The sequence below is a fragment of the Labeo rohita genome, chromosome 1 (assembly GCF_022985175.1).
Source record: "Labeo rohita strain BAU-BD-2019 chromosome 1, IGBB_LRoh.1.0, whole genome shotgun sequence".
In the NCBI taxonomy this organism is placed as follows: domain Eukaryota; kingdom Metazoa; phylum Chordata; class Actinopteri; order Cypriniformes; family Cyprinidae; genus Labeo; species Labeo rohita.
This window is the reverse complement of record NC_066869.1, coordinates 21,703,347-21,725,770: the sequence shown is the minus strand read 5'-3', so window position 1 is coordinate 21,725,770 and position 22,424 is coordinate 21,703,347. Positions and strand designations below refer to the sequence as shown.

At 39.4% G+C, this 22,424-nt stretch overlaps 1 protein-coding gene across 2 annotated transcripts in view; it reads right to left on the bottom strand.

Moving 5' to 3' along the window:
- Positions 1–3,648: 3,648 nt before the first annotated feature.
- The window catches only part of ctnna2 (catenin (cadherin-associated protein), alpha 2), a 423,497-nt gene continuing 404,721 nt past the window's right edge, over positions 3,649–22,424 (bottom strand). For both annotated transcript variants that reach the window (XM_051107030.1, XM_051107104.1), the window contains 7 exons: positions 22,147–22,347; positions 16,795–16,946; positions 14,462–14,575; positions 11,209–11,390; positions 10,399–10,504; positions 5,361–5,495; positions 3,649–4,598 (listed from right to left, as the gene is read on the bottom strand). In XM_051107030.1, the coding sequence (XP_050962987.1) occupies positions 4,311–4,598; positions 5,361–5,495; positions 10,399–10,504; positions 11,209–11,390; positions 14,462–14,575; positions 16,795–16,946; positions 22,147–22,347 (1,178 nt within the window). In that variant the 3' untranslated portion in view covers positions 3,649–4,310. The remainder of the gene's footprint in view (positions 4,599–5,360; positions 5,496–10,398; positions 10,505–11,208; positions 11,391–14,461; positions 14,576–16,794; positions 16,947–22,146; positions 22,348–22,424) is intronic.

Below are 22,424 nucleotides of genomic sequence, written 5' to 3'. Positions count from 1 at the left end.
TTAAACAGATAAAACTGTAGGGCGAGTCTTGGTTCTATGCATCTTGTAAGTGAACTAAGTGTTTGGAGAAGTCATATGTCAGCAGAGAGAAGTACAGTATGTAGTTTTCCCTGGAAGGTCCAGTTATGTTACAATGTTGCCGTGGGTTGTTTTTCATGAGGGGGAACCCACCAAAAACACCATGTACCATGTATTTTACCCCGAGGACATGATTTTTACCGTTTTGTTGTGAAAACCTGGCAACCCTGGTCTGGTTCTAAAAAGTATATTTCTCCAATGACTGCCATTATACCAAAAATATCTGTCAGTTTAGACAAAATAGAGCTGGTGTGGCTGCGGCTCCTCCCACTGAGTGGCAAAAAGACTGAGTGGCTGCATTGGTTTCAGCGTGAATGTTGCGACAGTACACACAAAACACCTCTAAAATGAGAAAGAGCTTTGCAATTGACTGTACAAAGAGATTTGACAGGAAATTTGAGGTATATTTTTTTACAGACTGCCGAGAGCTACGGAAAAGAGAAGCAAATTGATCTCTGCAGTTCAATGAAACAAATGGACATGCAGCGAAACAAATTTGCAGTTACCATTTCATTACTATGTTGAATATTGCAGTAAAATAATACCCTGTATATTGTATTGTTATATATCGCATAGACAACTCAATTAAATATTAACCATCTTATAGTTTGCATAACTGGATGCTTTTAAATAAACACTGATTAAAAACTATACGTTTTGGGCTGGATGATACAATAACATTGATATAAATGATCACCTGGATTAGTTACAAAATGCATTCACAAGCAAATTTGCTTTATTTATTTCCCCGGCGCTGAAATCAGGCAGATATAAATGTCAGAAAACACGATTCCTGGCTTCATATCAATATCCATGGACAATGGATTTTTGGTAAGTTGTAAGGAACATTATATAGAGTCTAGCAAACTTTAATTTAAACTGATCATTTGTTTAACTCACGTTTTTGCATCTTCCCTATTAAATCCATTCATGCTGCAGGCTCTTTTTCCACCCAGTTCGGCTGAGGGGGTGTTTTCAGCTGTGAAAGTGACCTCAATGCATGCTTTCTAATAAATGTGTTCTGTATTGTTATTTTAGTATTAGTATTTATTATACGGCTGTACGGAATACTAGATTCTGATTAGTAAATCACCTCATTCCGAGGTATGTTATTCCCCGATAACAAATTAACTAATAACACAGGCTCATCCGGGTAACTGCGGTCGGTGCTGGCTAAGAATTTTTTTTTCTTCCTGGAAGCTCTTTGTTTCGTTGGGTAATAAAATTTTAAAACTCAAATCAATTTTCTGTGTACAATTATTTTATGATGTCATTTTGGTATCATAGACTTGCTCTCTCTTGTTTCATACAAACCAAAACAAAGCTATACGGAATAAACGCAGATATATGAAACGTACCCTGGTATGTTTTGATGCTGGAATGCTGGTTAGGTAGGTTTTGATGCTGGTTTAAGCTGGTCCTTTGCTGGTTTATGCTGGTCCTTAGCTAGTTTAAGCTGGTCCTTTGCTGGTTTTTGCTGGTCATGTTGCTGGTCAAGGACCAGCATAATCCAGCTAAGGACCAGCTTAAACCAGCATCAAAACCTACCTAACCAGCATCCCAGCATCAAAACATCAAAACAGCATCACCAGGGTAAACAAAGCAGCGTTTGCTTACCATTTTGAATATCAGTTATGTTGATAACTTTATTTATTTTAAGCCGCTCATGTTGTTATGATAATATTCACATATTGGAATGCTTGGGTAAGATCCAGTAACATTAGAGCAGTCTTCTGTTTGTGCTGCCTTCATTTACTTGCTCGTTTTCAGCACTTTCGCTTTAATTCCCCTGAACTGACTCTAGGCATCCAATCAGAGTTCTCATTTCCCCCATGTACTACGTCCCCAACTGTTCCGACGCCGATTCAAATGTTAAATCGGGCACACTCCCGTCGACGTGAGCCCTAAAAGAGCCGACGTGTGGAACACATCAAACAGACTAGCCTGACGAGAGCCGACGGCCGATAAGCTGATAAATCTGTCGGGCTTTATTCTGTAATAACAAACGGCTGGATTCATTATCCCTTACTAATAGTATATTTTTATATTTTCAACTTTCATAATTCAGATGAAGTAATTCCATCACACTTGTTGCAGTGTGCAATACACAAGTAAATAGTGAGAAATATTAATTAATAACGTACATAATATAGGTTTAGTATTACTTGTAATTATGTATAATTTAATGTTATTACTAAAGACATGTAACATGTAACTTATTCGTTTTTAAACATTAAATTGATGTTTCTGTCTGCTGCTTTTGAAGTCTCTCTGTAGCCACTGGTGAAGAATTTGGAAATGTTTGTTCTTGCAGTGCCATCAGCAGTCAGCATTATGATGGCATTGTTGACACTAGAGCTACTCTAAACATGATAGGTGGCAACATAACACAGCTATTTTTCTGCTGCAAGAGGGCCAAAAATTTTTAGATTTATGCAGTGGATATTGTTTCTGTTGCATGTTAAGTTTCAGAATCCTGCTTATCTATCAAACACAAAACAACATCTCAAAGTCTTCATGCTGCATGTTGTGACACAAGTCATGGGTAAAGGAGATTTTAATTAAGGTAAATGGCAGATATTGGCACAGCAGTCTTGCAGCTAATCCTTTGGCAATGAGTTTCATTAGGCGCAGGTCACTGTATTAATCCCAGAGAAATGGCTGGAAACTCTTAAGCACACATGAAGTCAGGAGGGGATCGCAGTGTGGCATTGATGGACTTACCTTCTTGTCAGTTAAAAAAAAAAAAAAAAAGTCCTGTTAACAATGCTTGGACTGTGAGCCGGAGGGTTGTTTCTCTCATCCTTGTCAGGAAATGGTAGCCCTGAGATAATTACATTACATGCGGACCTTTTGAGAGACACCAAATTGTTATTACTGATCAGTTTTTGCAGACTTTTTTTGCAATTTTTAATTTTATTTAATTATTAAATGTATGCGTTTTTAAAGAGCTTTTTTTTGCTCCCGCTGTTATGATGAAACAGAGGTAGCAACAGTTCTTGAGTGTCGTGGATCGATAGATGATCACCATTCACTGCCATTATAAAGCTTGGAAGAGCCAGGACAATTTTAATACAACTCCAATTGTATTTATCTGAAAGCAGAAAGTCATATAAAAAAAAAAGTATGCAGTAAAAAAAAAGTGATTTATTGTTCACAATAAAATCTATAACATGCATTCAGAAAATAGTTAGGATGAATTTTCATTTCATGCTGACTTTCGATTCTTAGTATATTCACTCAGACTGAATTATTAAAACTGGTGCTTATGTTTCATCTCAAAGTTACTTACCAACAACAAACTTTTTATTTGTGATTACGTCGTTTGCCAAAAATGTTTACGGACACTGATAAGCAATTTCAGAACACGGCGGGTGGCAAACACAAAACTTGTTTGGTGACGGATATGAGCTTGATAGAAGATCTTGCTTGTCAAATACACTAAGTACCATTCATTAATTAGAAAATGTGTTTGCTCCATCAAATATAGTACACCAGGTGCAGCAGTCACTTGTTGTCCATCATGAAGCTGAATGCAACAGATAACAGCAAATAAGTCGACTCGACAAGCACAGTTGCAAGGTTTATTAGAGAATCAGGACTATAAAGGTATGCAGGATTCTACTAGTCTCTGAGCAAACCACACAACTAGTCCTTTTCTAAATGTAATACTATAGCCAACCTGGCTGCCATGGTTAGTGATACAGTAATATAATTAAAGAAATGGATTTTTAAATGCAAAAACTAGTGCATCAGGTCACCATATGGATAACTGGGAAGAAGGAAGAAAATTGTTTCAACATAAGTTATTCCTATTACTATGGGTCATATTCATTTTAAATAATAATAATAATAATAATAATAAAAAAATTATTAGGAAGGAAAGCAGCACCTCTGCCTCGGTTAGGGCTGACACTACTATACCATAGATTATATTCTTTAATATCTCTGTGTATATATGGCCAGTCAGCGAGAATGAACACCACACGAATTGTACCGCAGCCTGCACTGTAAACGTTTCCTTCACGAGTTTGTTTGTTTCTCATTTACAGTGAAATTTGGTTTGAAGAGGATGGGCGGCCAAACCCTCCAACTCACAGACATTTACTGGGCACATACACACACGTCGCTGCATGGAACAAGATACAGCTCCAAGAAAATAAGCCGTAACAAGGAGAGGAGAAGAAATCAAAAGAGAAGGAGGAGGAGTTTTGGATTTCTGTGGTGCGGAGTTAAAAGGAGTCCATGGCCTTGAATTCGCTGAGGGCTTGGACGGGGGAGATGTGTTTCTTCTGCGAGCCTCGTCTGACACGGGTCTGGCACTCCTCCGGTTTCTCTCTCTTCACAAGGGGTTTCTTCTCCGGGGCCTTCATGCGCCAGGACACCACTGGGGAATTGACCGCCGCCGTGCCGTACACTTTCTGGTACTTGGTGGAAGCCACGTAAGAGGCCTTGACTGTGAGGACCACGGCATTCATCAAGTTCTTGGCTGCTTGGATGAGGGATGTAGCGCTGTCCAGCTAAAGCAATGGGGAGGGGAACATTCAAGTAAGTGTCTTTTGATGATTACTATGACTATGTATGGAATAAAATAATAATACGTTGGTCCTAATGCACAGAATTTAAATAAATTGTGTTGCCGTTTTCCCATATTTACATATGTATGAATCAGGGGCATTTCAGCGACACCAACAGGTAAAGTTACAGCGTGAGTCCATGGCTTTCTCGCATCCCCTGAGCCCATTGAGTTTTAACAGACACCCTTATGCATGCCACAGGTGTTTGGGGAGGTACTTGAGAATGAATGAGGGAAAGTCACATGAGATGCCTCCATCACAATATGATTGGATAGGACTGGTTATGATCAGCTGTGATTAGTTCATGTGACAAATCCCGCCTCGTTCATTTGTGCGTTCACGTATCAGTCTGAATAAACAATATAATGGCGTTAATGGAAAGACTAAGTTAAAATAGTAAGTAAACAACTCATACACTTAGATATAACCACTTTGTCAAAACGAGACTTGAAATTCACTGAAAACATGATCTGTGGGAGTTTTTAGTGAGTAATGAGCTTGAAATTTAAAGTAAATGTCTGTCTGTGACGAATATTTTTAGAGCTTTGACTGATGATGCGAAAAATTACAAAAATGCTGCTTTAAAGCATTCACATGACATTGTAAAAAGACAACATTATTGTTTTAGCCAGTTTGTAATCAAACTTTTCACTTGCATAAAACAAACATAGTTGCTGATTAAATTGCAAATATGCATGGCCTTACCCCTGAAACAATGAGTTCTCCTCCCAAGTTCTGAACCTCAGCCTTGACCTTGCTGCAGATGTTGAGCTGGTGGCAGTAGAGGGCGATTCTCTGGAGGTATGCCAACAAGTCCTGCTTACAGGCTGAGTCTGGGCACTAAAAGAGATGGGAATACATAGCAGAGACTTGACCTTTACATACTCACTGTGTAGAGCAAATATGAGGTGAGGAGGGTGAGGCGATGATGGCTGAAGATGAAATTAGCTCCATCTTGAAGATGACTCAGGGATTTGTCATCATCACATATTGGCTAAAGTTGACTCATTTGTAAATCTCCTGCTATCATCACGATTGTTTAAATTGTTAATAGGAACACGCTACACATAAATATTAAGCACAACAGTAAACAAGCAAAAATGAAATGGAAAGCACTTCTAATCCCTGAGGGTTCGAGGAAACATTTTATAATGGACACCAGCCCATATTACGCCCTTAATTTCCTTTAAATGTTTTGAAGCTGGTGGGGAGAGATGCATGGACTGTTTCTGATGTCATGACACAGCGATTGCTTATCTCATGAGTATTAATTTGGCCATGATTATGCTGCTGTGTAACCTTCCTGCAGTCACAAAACTACTTAATATTCATAAGCCATGACTTCGGGATAATAGAACTGGTAATGTGTACAGACGCTGCAATCGAGATCAGGCCAATTTTACATTATTTGTCTTTATTTCTATCATGACTGACTGACACCGCTTTGAATTTGTCACACAAATTCTACATATGCCATCTAGAAATTAGATCTGGACTGGATTTTTTTTTTTCTTTAACACATCACAACTGTAATGTGAAGAATGTAAAATCAAATTAATTTGTCAATAAGAAAATGTTTATTTTTCTACATTTTGTGTAGTGCATTTGCATGTCAGAACGACCCCTGTGCCGTTTCTGGTTCCTATTATAAGCCATAGATGAGCACTTTCCATTTAACGTTAAGACTTTTTGGAAAAATAATAATTTTGGACGTACAGCACCTTGCATGCCAAGACAAGATTACCATTTTGACACAGTTCTAACACAGCGGTTAACTCAGTGACTTTGCATAAAGTAATAAGTCCTGTCAGAAGTTGTTAAATAGTTGGCTCCAATTTTTTTCTCCCTTAGCGTCACATGAACTTTGAGTGAAAAAGACTGATGAGACACATTTAATAACTGTTGAAGCTGCTTTATCTTTGACACGGCTGAGCAGCTGTAACGTCCTTAGCGTTTAGCGATCGAGTGTCTCTCTTTAGGAGGCAACCTCTCGCTGTGCCGGAGGATGGCAAGGGGGAAATGGAGAACCCTCTTTTCTCATCTCCAGGGCCCAGCAGCTTTAGGTCTGCCATGTCAAGTGCAGCAGTTACAGGAATTGTAAGAGTGTGTTTCTAAGCTGTCATGACCACACACACCACTGCGACCCAGCCTGGCAGTCCTCTATGACAGTGGCTTTGCAACCCAACGAAATTGCTTTAACACAAAAATCTTTAAAACATTAAAACGGCAGTAAAAGTAGTTGCATCCATGTTAGTTTATCTGTTGTTTTGTGGAACATAATAAAATTTTGTAGATATTCTAAGTCTATTTTAACTGTTAAATGATTAGTTGTAATTAGCATTGTTTTTGACTACCACAGCTGAACAATATTCTGCCATTTAAATTATTGTGCACCAAAAGATTCAAAGCTTTATATACAGTAAATGAACCATATCCTATGATGGCTTTGTTTCTGAATTGAAACTGAGGAGCAGCTTGATTATTAAGCACCCGGTTCTGTTTTACACCGCCTACTCAGAGATTTTTTCTGAAATGAATACAGTCCCTTGATGAGTCCTGAGAACCCCAGATGGCCATTAGATGTAAATACTGTGTTAGTGGGAAAAAGGTTTGATAAGGGACAAGTCAAGCCACCTGTTCAGACTACCCAACAAACACAACGTGTGGCAGTAGAGAGGATGGATTGCTGCTATGGGCGGAGCACAATGGTTTGAATGGAGGGGTGTTTTGTTTTGGAAAGCTGGAACTGTCTGGCCGTCTCCGATGTGCTTGCATACTTGGATTACACTCTGATCAGCAGTGTGATCAGGTTCCCCTCACTCTTTTCCCTTTATCTAAGGGAAAAGAAATACGGCAAGAAAACAACAAAAACAACATGAGGCCTGGCCAGTGGTGACACTGCAGGTTTCAGGCTTCTTGTATCTTTTTGATAAGTCTCCCAGTGTTGATGATAACAAAATGGTCATTCCTGTTATGCATTTCCAAATGTAAAAAACAAATGTACAATGCTTTGGTAATTGTAATGTTTTTTTCCCCAACAAAAATGGCATATAGGAAGTGACATTAAAGGGATAGTTCACACAAAAATGAAAATTCTGCCATCAGATACTCACCCTTCCAAACCATTAAGACCTTTATTCATCTTCGGAACACAGATTAAGATATTTTTGATGAAATCCGAGAGCTCTCTTACCCTGCAACTACTACGTTCAAGGCTCAGAAAGGTAGTAAGGACATTGTTAAAACTGTGCACAAAGAAAACAAAAATAACGACTTTATTCAACAATTTCTTAATTTTGTTCCGAAGGTCTTACGGGTTTGGAATGCCATGACGTTGAGTAATTAATGACATCATTTTTATTTTTGTGTGAACTTTAAGGAAAAATTAGCAGTTAGATTGGTAAGATTGGCTAGTTAGTTAGTACTGTAGTATAGAGCAGTATTATAGAGTGACACAGTAATGAAGTTTTATTTTGTAGTTTTATTTTTCCAGCTTAGAAGTTATCATCACTCTGATTCCTAGTAGGATTTTTTCAATCTCTGCAGTCTTATTTAGCCACTTGTTAAAACTAAAATGAATAAATAAATTATTAATAATAATTTGCATTACTGCTGTATTTTCTGTAATAGAATAAATAAAACATAAACGTTTTTTGCGCTTATGTTAACCCCAGAATTCAGGTATTTGGTATAGGTATTTGACCTAAAGTTCATAAAAAAAAAATACTTCAGCAGGATGGACCTAGAAGTGGTAACGCATATCTGGGTTTTGGCCTACAAAAATACGTCATCCGTGTAGCATTCTGATACTATTGCGGTATCAATTAATTAAAGATGTGGAGGCAGGTGATTTATTGAGCGGTCAGCGCTGTAGCTCTTCTTTAAAGATCTGCAACTTTACCTGCGTGACTCCACCAAGCAGTGACAACATGTAGCATGCTAGTCTGAAGTGAAAGCAATCAAGTCAAGTTTATATAAATTAGTAAACTGATTTCCACTCAATTAAAAATATATAACAAACATTAATGTTACCATTTTAAAGAAAAGAATGATGTCACACGGGGTTGGTTTGCTCCACTGGCCAGATATATAAATATAAGCACGTCTGTTTTGAAATGGAGGAAGACAAACTTGAAGGGACTGTTGAATCTATAATTCTCATTAACCGTAGTAGGTGGAGGAGTCGTGAATCTGCTGGTTTGGGGTGAAGAACTGGTCAGAAAAAATACGTGTTTACATGGATATTTGTCAAGAGAGTCATTCTGACATAATTTTGTGTGCGAAAGAGAACTCAATTTCGTACTCTCATGCTATACAAGCTGAGGCTTTTTGCATGCGCGCTCACAGAAGCAATCTATCATGGCGTGCGAGTACCATATTGAAATCTACTGTGCACCGTCTTGTGCTTGAATGGCTTACAACACTTTAATGTTTAAACTGACAAGGCTTAAACACATGAAAATGATCAGCTTTCTTGAGGAAGCAGCACTAGCCTGATCATTTAGAGATTAGATTTAGACCTGTTAACAGTAGTAAGCTAACAGTGGTATTCGCAGGTGAAAATAAAATATCTTACATACCACAACTGGTGAATGAGTCAGTGTAATGCAAAAATGTCTGAAAGGTCTAAGATGCAACAATATTGTATGAAGTGTTGTTTGTTTACATCATGTTGTAATGATGTAAACAAACACCTCGCATTATGAAAACAAATGTTTGGGATACCACGAAAAAGTTTGTGACGTATACAGTTTAATGTATTCACTGTGTTCAAAAAGTAAAGAAATGCTAATATGACTTCACTGGCCAATGGAGCAAACCAACTCCGTGTCGTCACATACGCGTTATTGTAAGATGGTGGCACCTTGGCTCTAAAAGCCATAACAAAACATCCTTTTTTCTTTAAAATAGCTACATTATATATATTTAATTCATTTAAATTTTTTTTTATTGAAGTGGGAGTCAGTTTACTAAATAATGTAAACCTGACTGACTGCTTCACTTCCACTTCAATATTCTCTTGTTTTCTGTCATGTTCCCTCCCTACATCCCTGTTGTAGAAAAATAGAAGTCTGAACATGTCCGCACACAAAACAGTTCCACCCCTGGTAATCTGTGATCTCTTGGTAGTCCCTCACCATGGCTTGTCAGTTGGACAGCAACAAAGCTGACTTCATAGCTGCTTTGACCAGTCAGTCAGAACTCACATTTTACCTTTGACTAAAACCACCCTGCAACTCCTTCAGCCCTCACTATCAACTCTTTCTTCTCAACAACTTATTATTTGTTAATTTAAAACAATTTAAAGTTACTTTCATTTTTAACAATCTGAAAATTTACAACCAAGCCTCTGCAGATGATATGGAACAAATGAATGGATACTTAATTATGTGCAAATAAAACTACGACTTGGAGAAAAAACTGCATAATGTTTGATGAGAATATTAAAGTGCACTACATACAGTAGTAGGAATGAAGATGGTGCATAGTAGCTGCCATTAACACATGCACACTGACGCACTCATAGGCACATTCTTAGCCTTTCTTTTCTTTTCAAGGAGTACAGTTGATTAACCGTTCAAAAGTGTCAGTCAGCAGGATCTGAAGATGGTGCTCATCTAATAATAAATTTAACACCTCATAGGAGCTCATTATATTAAACACAACCCAGGGCTTTGATCTCACATCCTCACAGAGATGGATAGAGGAGGACAAATGGGGGGAAAAAAAAGGGTATTCTGACCTGGTCAGCCACGGCACGGGCGAGCTTGTCCATTCTGGATCCGGCCTCTGCGATTTTCTTTGCGGCATTGATCACATCAGAGGAATTCTTCAGAGGGCCTTTACCTCTGCAGTAACACAAAAAAACAGATTGTTACTCTATTAACTGATTCCTCAAAACGGGCAGAACGCAAGCTGCACAGAAAGCAAGCAAACCCCTAACATATGCTAGTAAATCCCCAATCAGAGGAAACTAGAGAAACAAAAACAGCCACTCTCAAAAATAGAGCATATTAGAACTTTAAAGATGCATATTAGTACACACATATTAATACCTTTTGAAAAGGAAAGAGATCATTTTCAGAATACAGAAGAATATTTACAAGGCTTTCATGAATGCTGATTGGCCAATTACAGCATTCTTGTCAAATATTTTTATATAATAATCTTAAAGCCATATATTTGATCTCTGCTTATAATATGTCAATGTCCCTGTCAATCCCTAATTTGTAGGTTAACGTATGTTATTGCAAAAAGACCTCTTCAGGTTGATACTAGGCCCCTCTGCTTCAAATTATCATGTTATCTGTCTAAATCAGGGATGCTCAACCCTGGTCCTGGAGGTCGACTTTCCTGCAGAGTTCAGCTCTAACCCTGACCAAACACACCTGAACCAGCTAATTAGGATCTCAAGGAGCACCTGATAATTACAGACAGGTGTGTTTGATTGGGTTGGAACTAAACTCTGCAGGAAAGTCGATCTCCAGGAACAGGGTTGGGCACCCCTGGTCTAAATGTTTCCATGTTATTGTTGACATGTGGATGGATGTACCTGGTGAAGTCAGTCATTTCCATCATGATCATACACATCTGCTTGGCCAGCACGATGATGTCGTTTCCATTGTCGTCCCACTTGGCGACCTCTGCGTCCAGCTTGCTCTTTTCCTGCCTGAAACTTTCCACCTGTTCGGCAATCTTGGCCTTCTCTTCCTGAGGCAGCTGAGCCATGATGGCCTATGGGGGGTGATGATATGACACAAGAAAAAGATCAATTAAACACATCACAATAGTTTTTTCACAGCACATGCCCTTATTTCTGGTTAAAAGTTTGAAAAGAAAGTACCCTCCATTTAGGTTGACTTTGTTTAACCCCACTGAAATGCCTTCGTATAAGGTTTCGAAACTTAACACTTAATCATAAGACCTTCTGGAACCCCATGACATCTCATGCTCATAAAGAGAAAATCCATCCTCTTTCTTTCCCCCTCTTCTTGTCAAGGAATAAATTCTCACTCCGTTGCGATTCTGAGCCAGTCCGAAAGGGCATTAATCTCTTTGCAAGGTCACAGGCACCGTTAAGGCGCAGTATTATTTGTGAGATAAATGTATAATTACCTCACTTCTTACACCAGTCAATGAATTATGCATTTGTTCAACGTTCTGTCCGAGCGGGTGGACAGACCGGACCGAAGCAAGGGACTCTGGATGCCATTAAGTGCATGATTACTGAGGAAGATGGGTTTTGCAAAAGTCTGTGCCGTGTTAGTCGGAATCCATAGTTTGACAAGCAGAGATGATCTTTTCCACAGTTTTGTCTGAATTTAGTGGAGATACGCCATCATAGCCAAAGGATGTCATAACATAAGAGCTAATTAAGAGCCAGCTGCTCATTTAAGATTTGTAGCTTTTTGCTTGTTTATTTAACAAGCAATTACACACTAAAAAGAAAAGAAGTCCTCAGAGAAAATGTGATTAAAAGATGAAAATGATTTCTTTTCAGATAGCATGCACTCCTGGGCACTGCAAATGGAGGGCTGATGCAACGGTGGATGTGTCCGAAAAAATATAAGGATAAGCATTTTTTGGCTGCATAAATGTATCCTTCATTGCCTTTGATTTTCCACACAACTGTGCAATGGCAAATGCTTGCTTGGTTATGACTGAGGTTCACCTTTAAATTTTAAGTTGTCTCTTTTTTGCTTGGAAGTGATTACCACATTGTTTTACCACCTGTGCATGCAATCAGAAACCTACACATCCCAAGAGCCAATCAGCTCTTTGCACGGCTTTAAAGCAGCATTAATGAGTTGAATTAATCCCAACTCTTCTGATCCTAAAAGTGGATGTGATATATGGAAAGAAGGTAAATAGAAGGGAGGAAGCCTATTTCTACCTCTTGCCTTGCTCAGAATTCACTTATCCCAAATCTCTCTGGCTCCTAACCGATAACAAGAGAGGGTGAAGGCAGCTTAATGCTTCAACAAATCCTTCCCCATACGCACCGGTGCCGATTCATTCAACACACTCATATTGTGTGCTGAACGTCTGAGTGTGTACGTGTGTGCGCCTCTGGATTAGAAATCCCTCAGAAAAGCTTTTTAATTTTTCTCATTTGAAATAAAGTGGCCTAGATACCGGAGTTCAATTTTATGGCTGACCTATCAGCACTGTTATCCTATCATGGAGCTAAGAGATAGAGCAGTGTCTCTATGTGTCTGTCTGAAAGTGTGAGTCACTGAACAAATGGCTGCTCTTATTTCTCTCTTATGAGAAATCAAAATCCATAAAACTCGAAGTCACAGACTATATCAATATAACCGTAGTGACACGCATATTTGATTTGCAAAAACACATTCACTCAATGCAACATTCGGCATCTACGCGTAAGACGCTACTTGAACTCCACTGAACTGAGTTCACTACTGAGCAAAATGTTTTTCCATGGTCATTTTTTTTGTCAATTTGTTGCTGTTCTCAAGAAATGACCCTGTTTTTCTTCTCCACAGCAGCACTTCTTTTAGCCCGGTCTTCTATTTCTATACAAATGATCATTTCCTCTCATTCATGGAAGATAATTTCTTCTCAAGAGTAATTGGTATCAAACAGGGTTATAGTGTGTATTTGCGTGTGAAAGTCAGCGGTACACCACGGCTACATACTGATATCCTTGTAATGTCTCATAAGCAGCCCACTGTGCACTATTCACACATACACTAATGTGGATTAAGCTTCCAACCCCAGTGAGCTCTGCCGTCATACGCCGGCTGACACAGGCACACTAAGCGGGTGACATTGCCAGAAGTCTCATTTGCAATCATATTTTAACTACTATACAGTCTCTGCAGAGAGAGTTTACAAAACTAGGACCAAATAGACTCTTGTATGAAAAATTTTCTGCTGAAAATGGGAGCATGCTCCCCTGCTATGTTAAATATTGAAGCTTATCTAGGCTTTGTTTCAAAACCTACATTCCAAAATGGAACCTTATAAGTGACTGAATATTCTCCATAGGCAGCAACTCGACTGTGAGCAATTTGATGTGCAATATAGACTTGACTTCCAATTCTATTATACAAAATTAGCCGTTAGCATGTTGCTAAACTAAAAGGTCAGGTTAAAAATGTCCTTTTTTAATAGACTTCTTTTCTACCTTGCTGTATTGAAGCAGTACAAATAACATTTCTCTTAGTTTGTTCACCATCATGCATGGTTATTACAGGATTGCCACCACCTTATTCACCATGCTGGTCTCTTAAAGGTACATATTAGTACTTAAAAGGTACCACCTTGTGAGTGTAACATGCCTTAAAATGCTCTTATGTAGGAAGTTTAATAGGTTTCAATAAAGCCTTATTTTCACAGTTATAGTCTATGCAGTGTTTTTATTAAGCTGGGACAAAAATGTTCATATATGGACATCTTGAACACACAAGATCCCCTGCTATGTTTGAAAAAATAAAAACAGAGCTGTCAGATGCCATGCGACAACCCATGTAAAGTGTAATCATCACAGGATGTATATTTTATACTTCATAACTGCTCTGTTGAGCACTGAGGCAAGAAAATCTACAAAAAACATTCACACCATCATTTGCAGCAGAGACTAAATAATGTTTCGTTGTTGAAAAGGTTGTTGTGTGCATGCACTTGAGTGACTGGCCCTCTTGTTATTCTGAGACTAGATGTAATTTTACAGCAGACATGCTCAGTGGAGTGATAAGTGTTTTGTATTGTGAGAGTAAACCTGCTGGAAATGACAGCAGGAACAGGAGATGTTGTTCATGTGTCACGTAGGAGTCACTCACCCTTGCGCTCTGTCCAGCAATAAGTTGGTCATCTTCTGTCTGGACGCTGGTGCGGCTACGGGCGTCATAGTCTTCTTGCTCAAAGTCAGAGTCATCTTCCAACTCTTCTGGAGTCTGACCAAAAAAAAAGAGCATTCTTGTCACCACACCATACCTTTGTGGTAAATACTTCCTTTTCCTATTATTTATTGGAAAAGAGCAATCAGTGTGTTATTTCAAATTCACATTTTGCACATACAGGGTTCATTTTTGAGTCAGCTATTCCTTTGAAATTTCATTGTCACCTTCACTTCCAAAACTGGTCTGGAGAGACATTAACTCGTGGGTTTCTGTCATCAACAACTTTTTCGCCTTGCTTAAACTTTACATCCATATTTTAAACATACTCTACTAGAGTGCCCATGTCCTTTGTCCTAAATCTCCAGCTTGGTGACAATTTGGGACACAACATTTGACAGACGTCACAAGCAGTTGTGCGCTGCCACACAATCAGGGGCGAAGGACCTCTGATCCAACATAAAGACATGTCAACCATTAAACCAGTCAAATCTCAATAAATAATTCATTCGTCCCACAGTTTGAGTTACAAGTGACTTGCATCATTGTTCTTCAATTCCCTTTTGGCTTTCTTGTGAGTAATATAAAAAGAAGTTCCCTCTTAAAGTGGGATCAAACAATATGTGAAGGGGGAAAGGCCTCTAGGTTTTTCAGAGTTTAGATGTGATCTGTTTGTGATTCTGCCTACCAGTAGTTTCAAAATCAGTCCCACTAGCTGACTAATTGGAGACAAAGAAAAACAGTGTATCTTGACAGCGGCCACTGTTTCAGCCATTCTGAGCGGCACTGGCACCAACTATTGATTGAGATACACTATTGATTGAATCAGCTAAGTAACTTATCGCAAATGAAGATCCCAGTGGATACAGATTTCACGCAGGCATAAAAGTACAGAGAGTACATTTGTGCGCAAACCCATTTTGGTTTCATTAGCGGGATACAATCCTTGACAAATGTGTGTGTGTGTTGGTACTTTCATTTCACTACTCTACACTTAAAAGCTGCCACAGCACATGTCGACTGCAATGGCTTTTCTAGGCAGCAGAAAGCATACACGCTCTGTATGATCTATCTTTGGGGCGGGGGGTGGTTCGGAGAATCAATATGTAAGTAAAAATAAGTAGGATCTCTATTTACAATTATCACTCTGTTCCAAACCATCTCCAAGCTCAACTTGACGTTATTTACTGATAACACACTGTTCAATATTGCTTGATGTTTCCACGGAGGAAGAGTGCATCTTAGAAAATGTCTTTTTGCAACAAAAAGACCAAGTGTTTGTTAGTGTTTATATTGAGACTTGGTAAACAGAATATACACAACAGGCAAAGGCATAAACAAAAGAACGCTCTAACATATTCTTATTGTATACCAAGGACTTAACTTGTAGCATCAAAGCATTTTTTATTATTTTATACTGTTCTCTGAGGTTCATTTATAATGTTAGTGTGCTTTTACATCAAAAAACATCATAATTTAGAGTAATAGGCTATTTTCTAATCTGCTTTTGAGCCTCTCTGCAGAATGGTCCGTTTTTATAAGTGGGGCTCATTCGACTCGCAAGTAAACGCCCACTGCTATGATTGGCTAACAGTTTAGCTTATTAAAATTACAGATGGACACTGCTGTGATGTACTCTGAAAACAACATGGGTCATTTAGGTTAAAGACATATAAATACTCAGTATATATCAAACGGTCTGGAACAGACAATGTAATAGTGGTAAAAACACCTTTACTCAAACTTGTGATATTACTAATATAGTCAGATTTAGAACTACATCATCTTTTACTTTCAGTCTCTCTAAACATCCTGCATCATACTTGTCTTGTTTAAAAATGAATCTGTAGTAAAGTAAGGCTAACAAACGATCTGGAGCTCTTTTCTAAGTTTACCCTGTGTTTACACAGGAAGAGAAATATTGAACCTAAAGGGAATTATTTATAACAGTGACATACGTTTTCTTTGTAAAATCACTCTCATGAATGGTTCTTTATATTGGATCATCATATTGGTCCTTGGCATCAAAAGCCCTGCATTACAGTCCATTTCTTAATGTTCACCCACACAATAATAATAATTTCTCTAGAAATGTTTTATATATCATATATCCACATAAAAGATCCAGATATGATTGTTTTATAACCCACAACATTATTTTCATGTGAAATGTGTTCATTGTGTTGTTTTTGTTATTTATCACACAAACCACTGGAAAAGCCCCGCTTATGAACAGCAAAGACCTTGTGCAGTTTTCTAACTTGTACAGTACTCACTCTTATCATAAGGACTGCTTTCCTGATGTCGCGTACTCCGTCGTAAACGAGGCGAGATGCGTCGATGAACTCGTTCTCTTCGAATGGCTGCGGAGGGCTGGTGCTAAGAGCCTCAATGGCGACCTCAACCTGCTCGGCAAAGCGGGGCATCACTGGTGAAAAAGCAAGACGTAGAGAGTTAAGTTGAGCGAGAGGCTGAGAGAAAGCGAAAACAGGAAGACAGAAAAACATTTTCAAAAAAAATTACATACATCCCTCAAAAGCCAGCCTTCCCCTCAGGTGCCAAACATATCAGAGAAAAGACATGGTGAGAGGTGAGAAAAATGGAGAATATGTGATCTTAAGAAGCTAAGTGTCGAAATTCAGGCAGGCGCATCTATTTCTGCCGTCTCCTCCCTGTCAGTCAGGCCCGAGGACATGGACAGCAGCGGGAAAGGAAGACGAGAAAATGTCACCCTGAAAATATGTGGAAGGGGCGCCCTACATTTGCCAATTAACCACTTCACCTCGCTGGGAACACATGACCATCGGTGAGCCGAGGCATCGCGACTCTATAAAAGGCCACAGTGACACCACATCACCCCAGCAGTGGGCAGACAAAAAATAAAATAAATAAAAAATGACATCGTCTTGCTCCCTCCTTGCAATTCACCCTCCTTCTTGTTCCTCAGTAATGGGCACTAAATGCTGGCTGCAATAAGGGATTGTTTGACGAAGACAAGAGCCGAGTACGAACAATGTTGACAGACATTGATTGAGTGCAGCTGGAGGGTTGCTAAAGGTCTACTAATGTGACATTAGTTTGATCTGTTTTTATGATAAGCCGTATTTCAGCGTTTACACTGAACAAATGTGTTTGGACCACTTACCCTTGGTGTAAGCGTTCTGACAAAATACTTACGGCTAATGCTGCATCGTGACAGTGACAGAGACTTTTAAGTAAATTTAATTTCTGTGAAATGTCAATATGAAATGTTAATAGCATTTTAGAGGGCTCCAACTACCTTATTATGAATCCTAAGCTTTATACCTCGGCGACTCCAGAGTAAATAATAGGGTTGATGATTTAATGTCTCCAGTTCGATTGTACTAAACAAGTACGTTGCTTTGTGCTACGCAGCCCACCGATTCGCGCTCAATCTCCGGACCTGACGCCGGGGCTAATATCCAAAGTGAAGAAAAAGTGGTACGTTTCCATGGCACTGTCACTTGTGAAGGGAGAGCGTATTGTGATATAACCCTGACGCGTTCATATCGACGCCCGGGACCACTTGGTGGATGATGAAAAAAAAGATGGGCACAGTAAAAAGCCTCGTATTAAACCCCTGAGCAAGCTCCAAAGTGATGCTCTTAAAATATTCAACAAATGTATCAAGAAGGGGAAGGTCTCTAGATTTTTAAAAGCCAGGAACTAGGATATTATGACCCAAGATACACTTCTCTGTGGGGAAGGTGGGTCTTGTGAGGACACCTCTGTGACAGGAAAATTCTAGAGTGTTGTCTATAGCCATCTAACCGAATCAAAGACCAGAGAGCCATTCAACATAATAGCGGATGCAGATCTCCAGGAAAAGACCGGTCTTGTGATTTTTCATGATGGTTTTGATTACAGGCATTCTGCTTTAAAAGGCAAGCGCTATAGGATCCTCTCTGACAGCCATTTTGCCTATTTGCCTTCTTAAATGGACAAGTTCAGATCTGAATTTCAAATGAACACATAAGGAATACAAAATTATGCAAAACATTCAAAAAGGTGCGGTAAAGGCTCTTTATTTGATTTTCTTTCTTCTTTCGAACCCCATCTTGCTTTAACACATATTTAATTCATTTTAATCCACTTATTGGAGAGGCGTAAAATGAGCTTTGGGGAATTTTGCTGTGACTTTTAAATAGAAATATTTAAATGTTCTTCAAGCCATTAATGAGTAAAGTTGCTGCTAGTGAGGAGCAAATTTAACTCAGACCAGTGAGAAATGATGAAAGGAGCTAATAAAAACCATGTTGGAAGGGATTATTTTCTTAAAGTGTTTAACTCCAGATAAAGCAAGCAGTCAGATCTGTTCTATGAGCCTTCAAATGGTGTTTTCGTGAAAGCGTTGAGGTGAGTTATATAAAACATGCTCAAACCGGCTTTTTCTGTTTGAGAGGCTGAGGTCAGACCAGCCTAATGGGCTCAAAATGAAATACTTGAAAACGCAATGAGACATTCCTAATGCTAATAGGTCTTACAAAACACTGAGAGTAATTCCAAATGGAGGACAAATTCCTTCCACAACAATGAGGTCACTTGTACTTTGGTTTCATTTACATTTTGCTCCTTAGGCTGTAGAATAAGTTAGCACTGCCCTTTCTTCAGGATCCACATTTTCTCTTTTCGAAAAAACAAGCGACTGGACACGTCGTAGCAGGCAGGCATCGCCTAATTCTATTATCCTTGTTGTTTTTGCATGCGATGCTGCCTCCTGTGTCTCACCGTGCAGACTTCTGGGTCGTGACATGCTGAGGAAAAAAGATTTTGTGGGGTCATTTGGCTGTATGAAATCATTGCTGTTTTTGGTACCTGAGCAAACACGGCCTTCAACCTGTCAGTGAAACACTATATTTGCCATAAAAATCATGTGTGAGTCTGTGTGTGTGTGTTAGACGGAGGGCAGTGATTAGGTGGCCATATTTCATCTCTGCATGGTCACCCTTTGGCATGAGCCCTACTCACTCTGCCATACTCCATGACAGTATTGCTACTGCTGCCTTCTACTTGGCACTATTACATCAGCCATATTTCTCATTTTTAATCTACTGGGGGCTTGAGCATAACCTTAATGATGGGGTAATTTTTCCCGCATGAAGATTAGTTTGGATCGGGAAGAGGATGGAAAGGATAAAGAGAGAGGGGAAAGTCATCTCAGCTTTGCTATTAGACTATTGATTTTCAAGCTCAAGGACACGATTGGAGATTCGTGAGCGCAATGTCCTGAAGGTCCTTTAGTGGCGTAATTTTTATAGGGCTTCGGACCAGCTCCACTTTTGTAATATTTACACTGCCTTGGGAGGAAACAGGAAGAAGTTTGGAATGTTCTAATTAGGCTAAACTAAACCAAAAAGTTGAAGAAATTGATAGGAAACTGTCAGACACTTTTGGGGAAATGGAACAGCTAGTTTTTACTTCTTGTTGTGAGTGACTGAAATTACATCTGTCGTGACATAAAAGTACAGTCCAGTACCTGCTGTTTTACTCCAATTGCCCACTGGAACACTATGCCTGTACATTTTCTTCATTATTCAGTTGATGAAGCCATTTAGCTGAGTGGCAAACATCTTAATTAAATGGAAATGCGTTCAGATGCTATTCACTTCTAATATGCTAATTCGCTAAGCCCCCACCCCAACGCTACATCTGGCCTAAATCTGCAAACTTTCAAAAAATTCATTGACATTTTGCTTGCCAACTCTTGTGCAATAATGAAAGGTCTAGAAGAATCAATGCTGCAATGCTTTATGGTTCAATTCCATTTATGCGGTGGCACCATGGCTGTCACTTAAATTCACGGGGCATGGGACTACATTTTTATGGGTGGCCCTCCCTCCCCTGGGCCTAATGAGTAGGCTATATGACAGAGGAACTCAGTGGGTCCCTCTCATCAAAAGGCCTGAACCAAGTTCCCTATTCTCTAACGACAGCCGTGGGTGGCACCAACATCTCAAAACAAAGAGAGAAACAGGGAAAAAGTGAAATGAAATGAAAAGTACCACCTCATCAAAGTGAATACAGACAAGATGAGAGCCAGTCTGGGCGTCCAGCCCTTTCACAATTCAATTATCACTCTCAATTGAGCATGCAGATATTCCTCTTGGTTTTGCTAAAGCAACTAGCAGAACAGTTTCTCATTCAAGCTGAGCGAGCATTAACTGTTCAACGTGTGATTTCCGGAAAAGAGTGTGCTATCGGTGTACAAAAAAGGACAAAGGTAGGCGGTTTGTTTTCAATTGACTGAAGGCGGTAATGAAATGCTAGTGTTTGGTTCTCATTAAGTCTCTAATAGGCCCTGGATCAAGAGGCAGATGAAACGCAGGGTGAATGAAATATAATGTTTCATACTTTTCAACGGATAATTGACATGAAGTACATGTGACTCATAGTGTAACACAAATGGTAGTATAATCTCTCCAGCTCTCCATGCCCTCCAACGTGAGTGAAGTTCAATTCAAAGTTTGAATGATGCAGTACGCAAAATGAGAGAATTCACTAAGATTGAATTGCGCCAACTGACAGTGCAAAAAGAATTATGCAAATCAGGATTCAATGCAAACACACCAACACAATCTGATCTGAATGCGGCTCAATTTCTGACCTTACGAATTGGATATAAGAGCAGGGTGATTACTGGATAAGGTCTAACCACCAGACCTCTCAATATCACATCACTTTGTGATTTAATCGAATGCTATTTTTCACAAGAAAATCTAAAGGCTTCATTTCAATTTTCTAGTGATGTGAAGGAACTTTAAAAAACTTTAAATAGAAGACGATGAGGGTTATTTTGGACACATTATGAATCCATTTATACCTTCAGTTGGTCAGGCGTCGCAAATATTCATTGTTTTTTTGCCCTTACCTGTCAAACTAGACAGAATAATATGATTAAAGCGGTAATTTTATAATAACAAAAATATTGCAGTATCATCCATAAAAGCAGGACTGTTATTTCCTTCCTCTTATATTCCGCTCGCTCTTCTAAACAAAGCCGGCTGTCAAAATAGTCTAATGTAATGTTTTAGACACAACAAGGGAGGCAGGACAAAGCGCCGCCGCCGGAATAATATTTTGAGTGCTCATTTTCCAGCCACCCTCCATTTGTTGATTCCGAGCAATCGTAGAAGTGCATTTAGACGGAACAACTACATCAAAAAAGTGTCAGGCGAGATGTTTCTCCCACATTAACACCTAAGATAGCAGCCTTTTTTGCTTCCTGTCAGATATTATGTCTTGAAAGCACAGGGAAGGCTATGCACAAATATCTGCTTTACTTGGTATGTTGTGGCCCTCGGCCTTGTCTGTCAGAGTCTAAATTGCCACCTCCTGAAAGCTGGCACTAGACTGTCAAAGGTGGAGGGGTTGGGGGAAAACAGATGAAAAATGAATGAGCAACGGATGAGTGCCAGAGGAGGGAACAGGTGGTATCTCCGGCCTCACCATCTTTTCTCGTCTGCCCACCCCTCTTTCCTCTAACTTCCTTCTTCCAAGAGCTTCCTGGTCTCCTCTGTCCATCTGTCTCCATGTCTACCATAAGTTCATGCCTTAGTGAGCATGAGACATGATCAGGACCCAGGTGTGTGTGTGATCTTTGTTCTCACCAGTCTCAGAGAGGAGCTTGATGGACTCGAGAACGCGCTCGGTGTAGACGCCAGGTTCATAGTTCTCCATCTCAGCATTGATAATGTGTACCACACGAGCGGCTCGGCCCCGGATCGCGCCTGCTGTCCTGTCCAGCGTGTCCACATCCCCTTCCTGCAGGGCGATCACACACTTATTCACGTCCTCCAGAATGTGGTTCTCTGTGGAGAGATGAGATAAAACAATGAGGTACCACAGTATTGTTGCTGTTCAAGAACAGTAGTCAGTAGTCATTTTT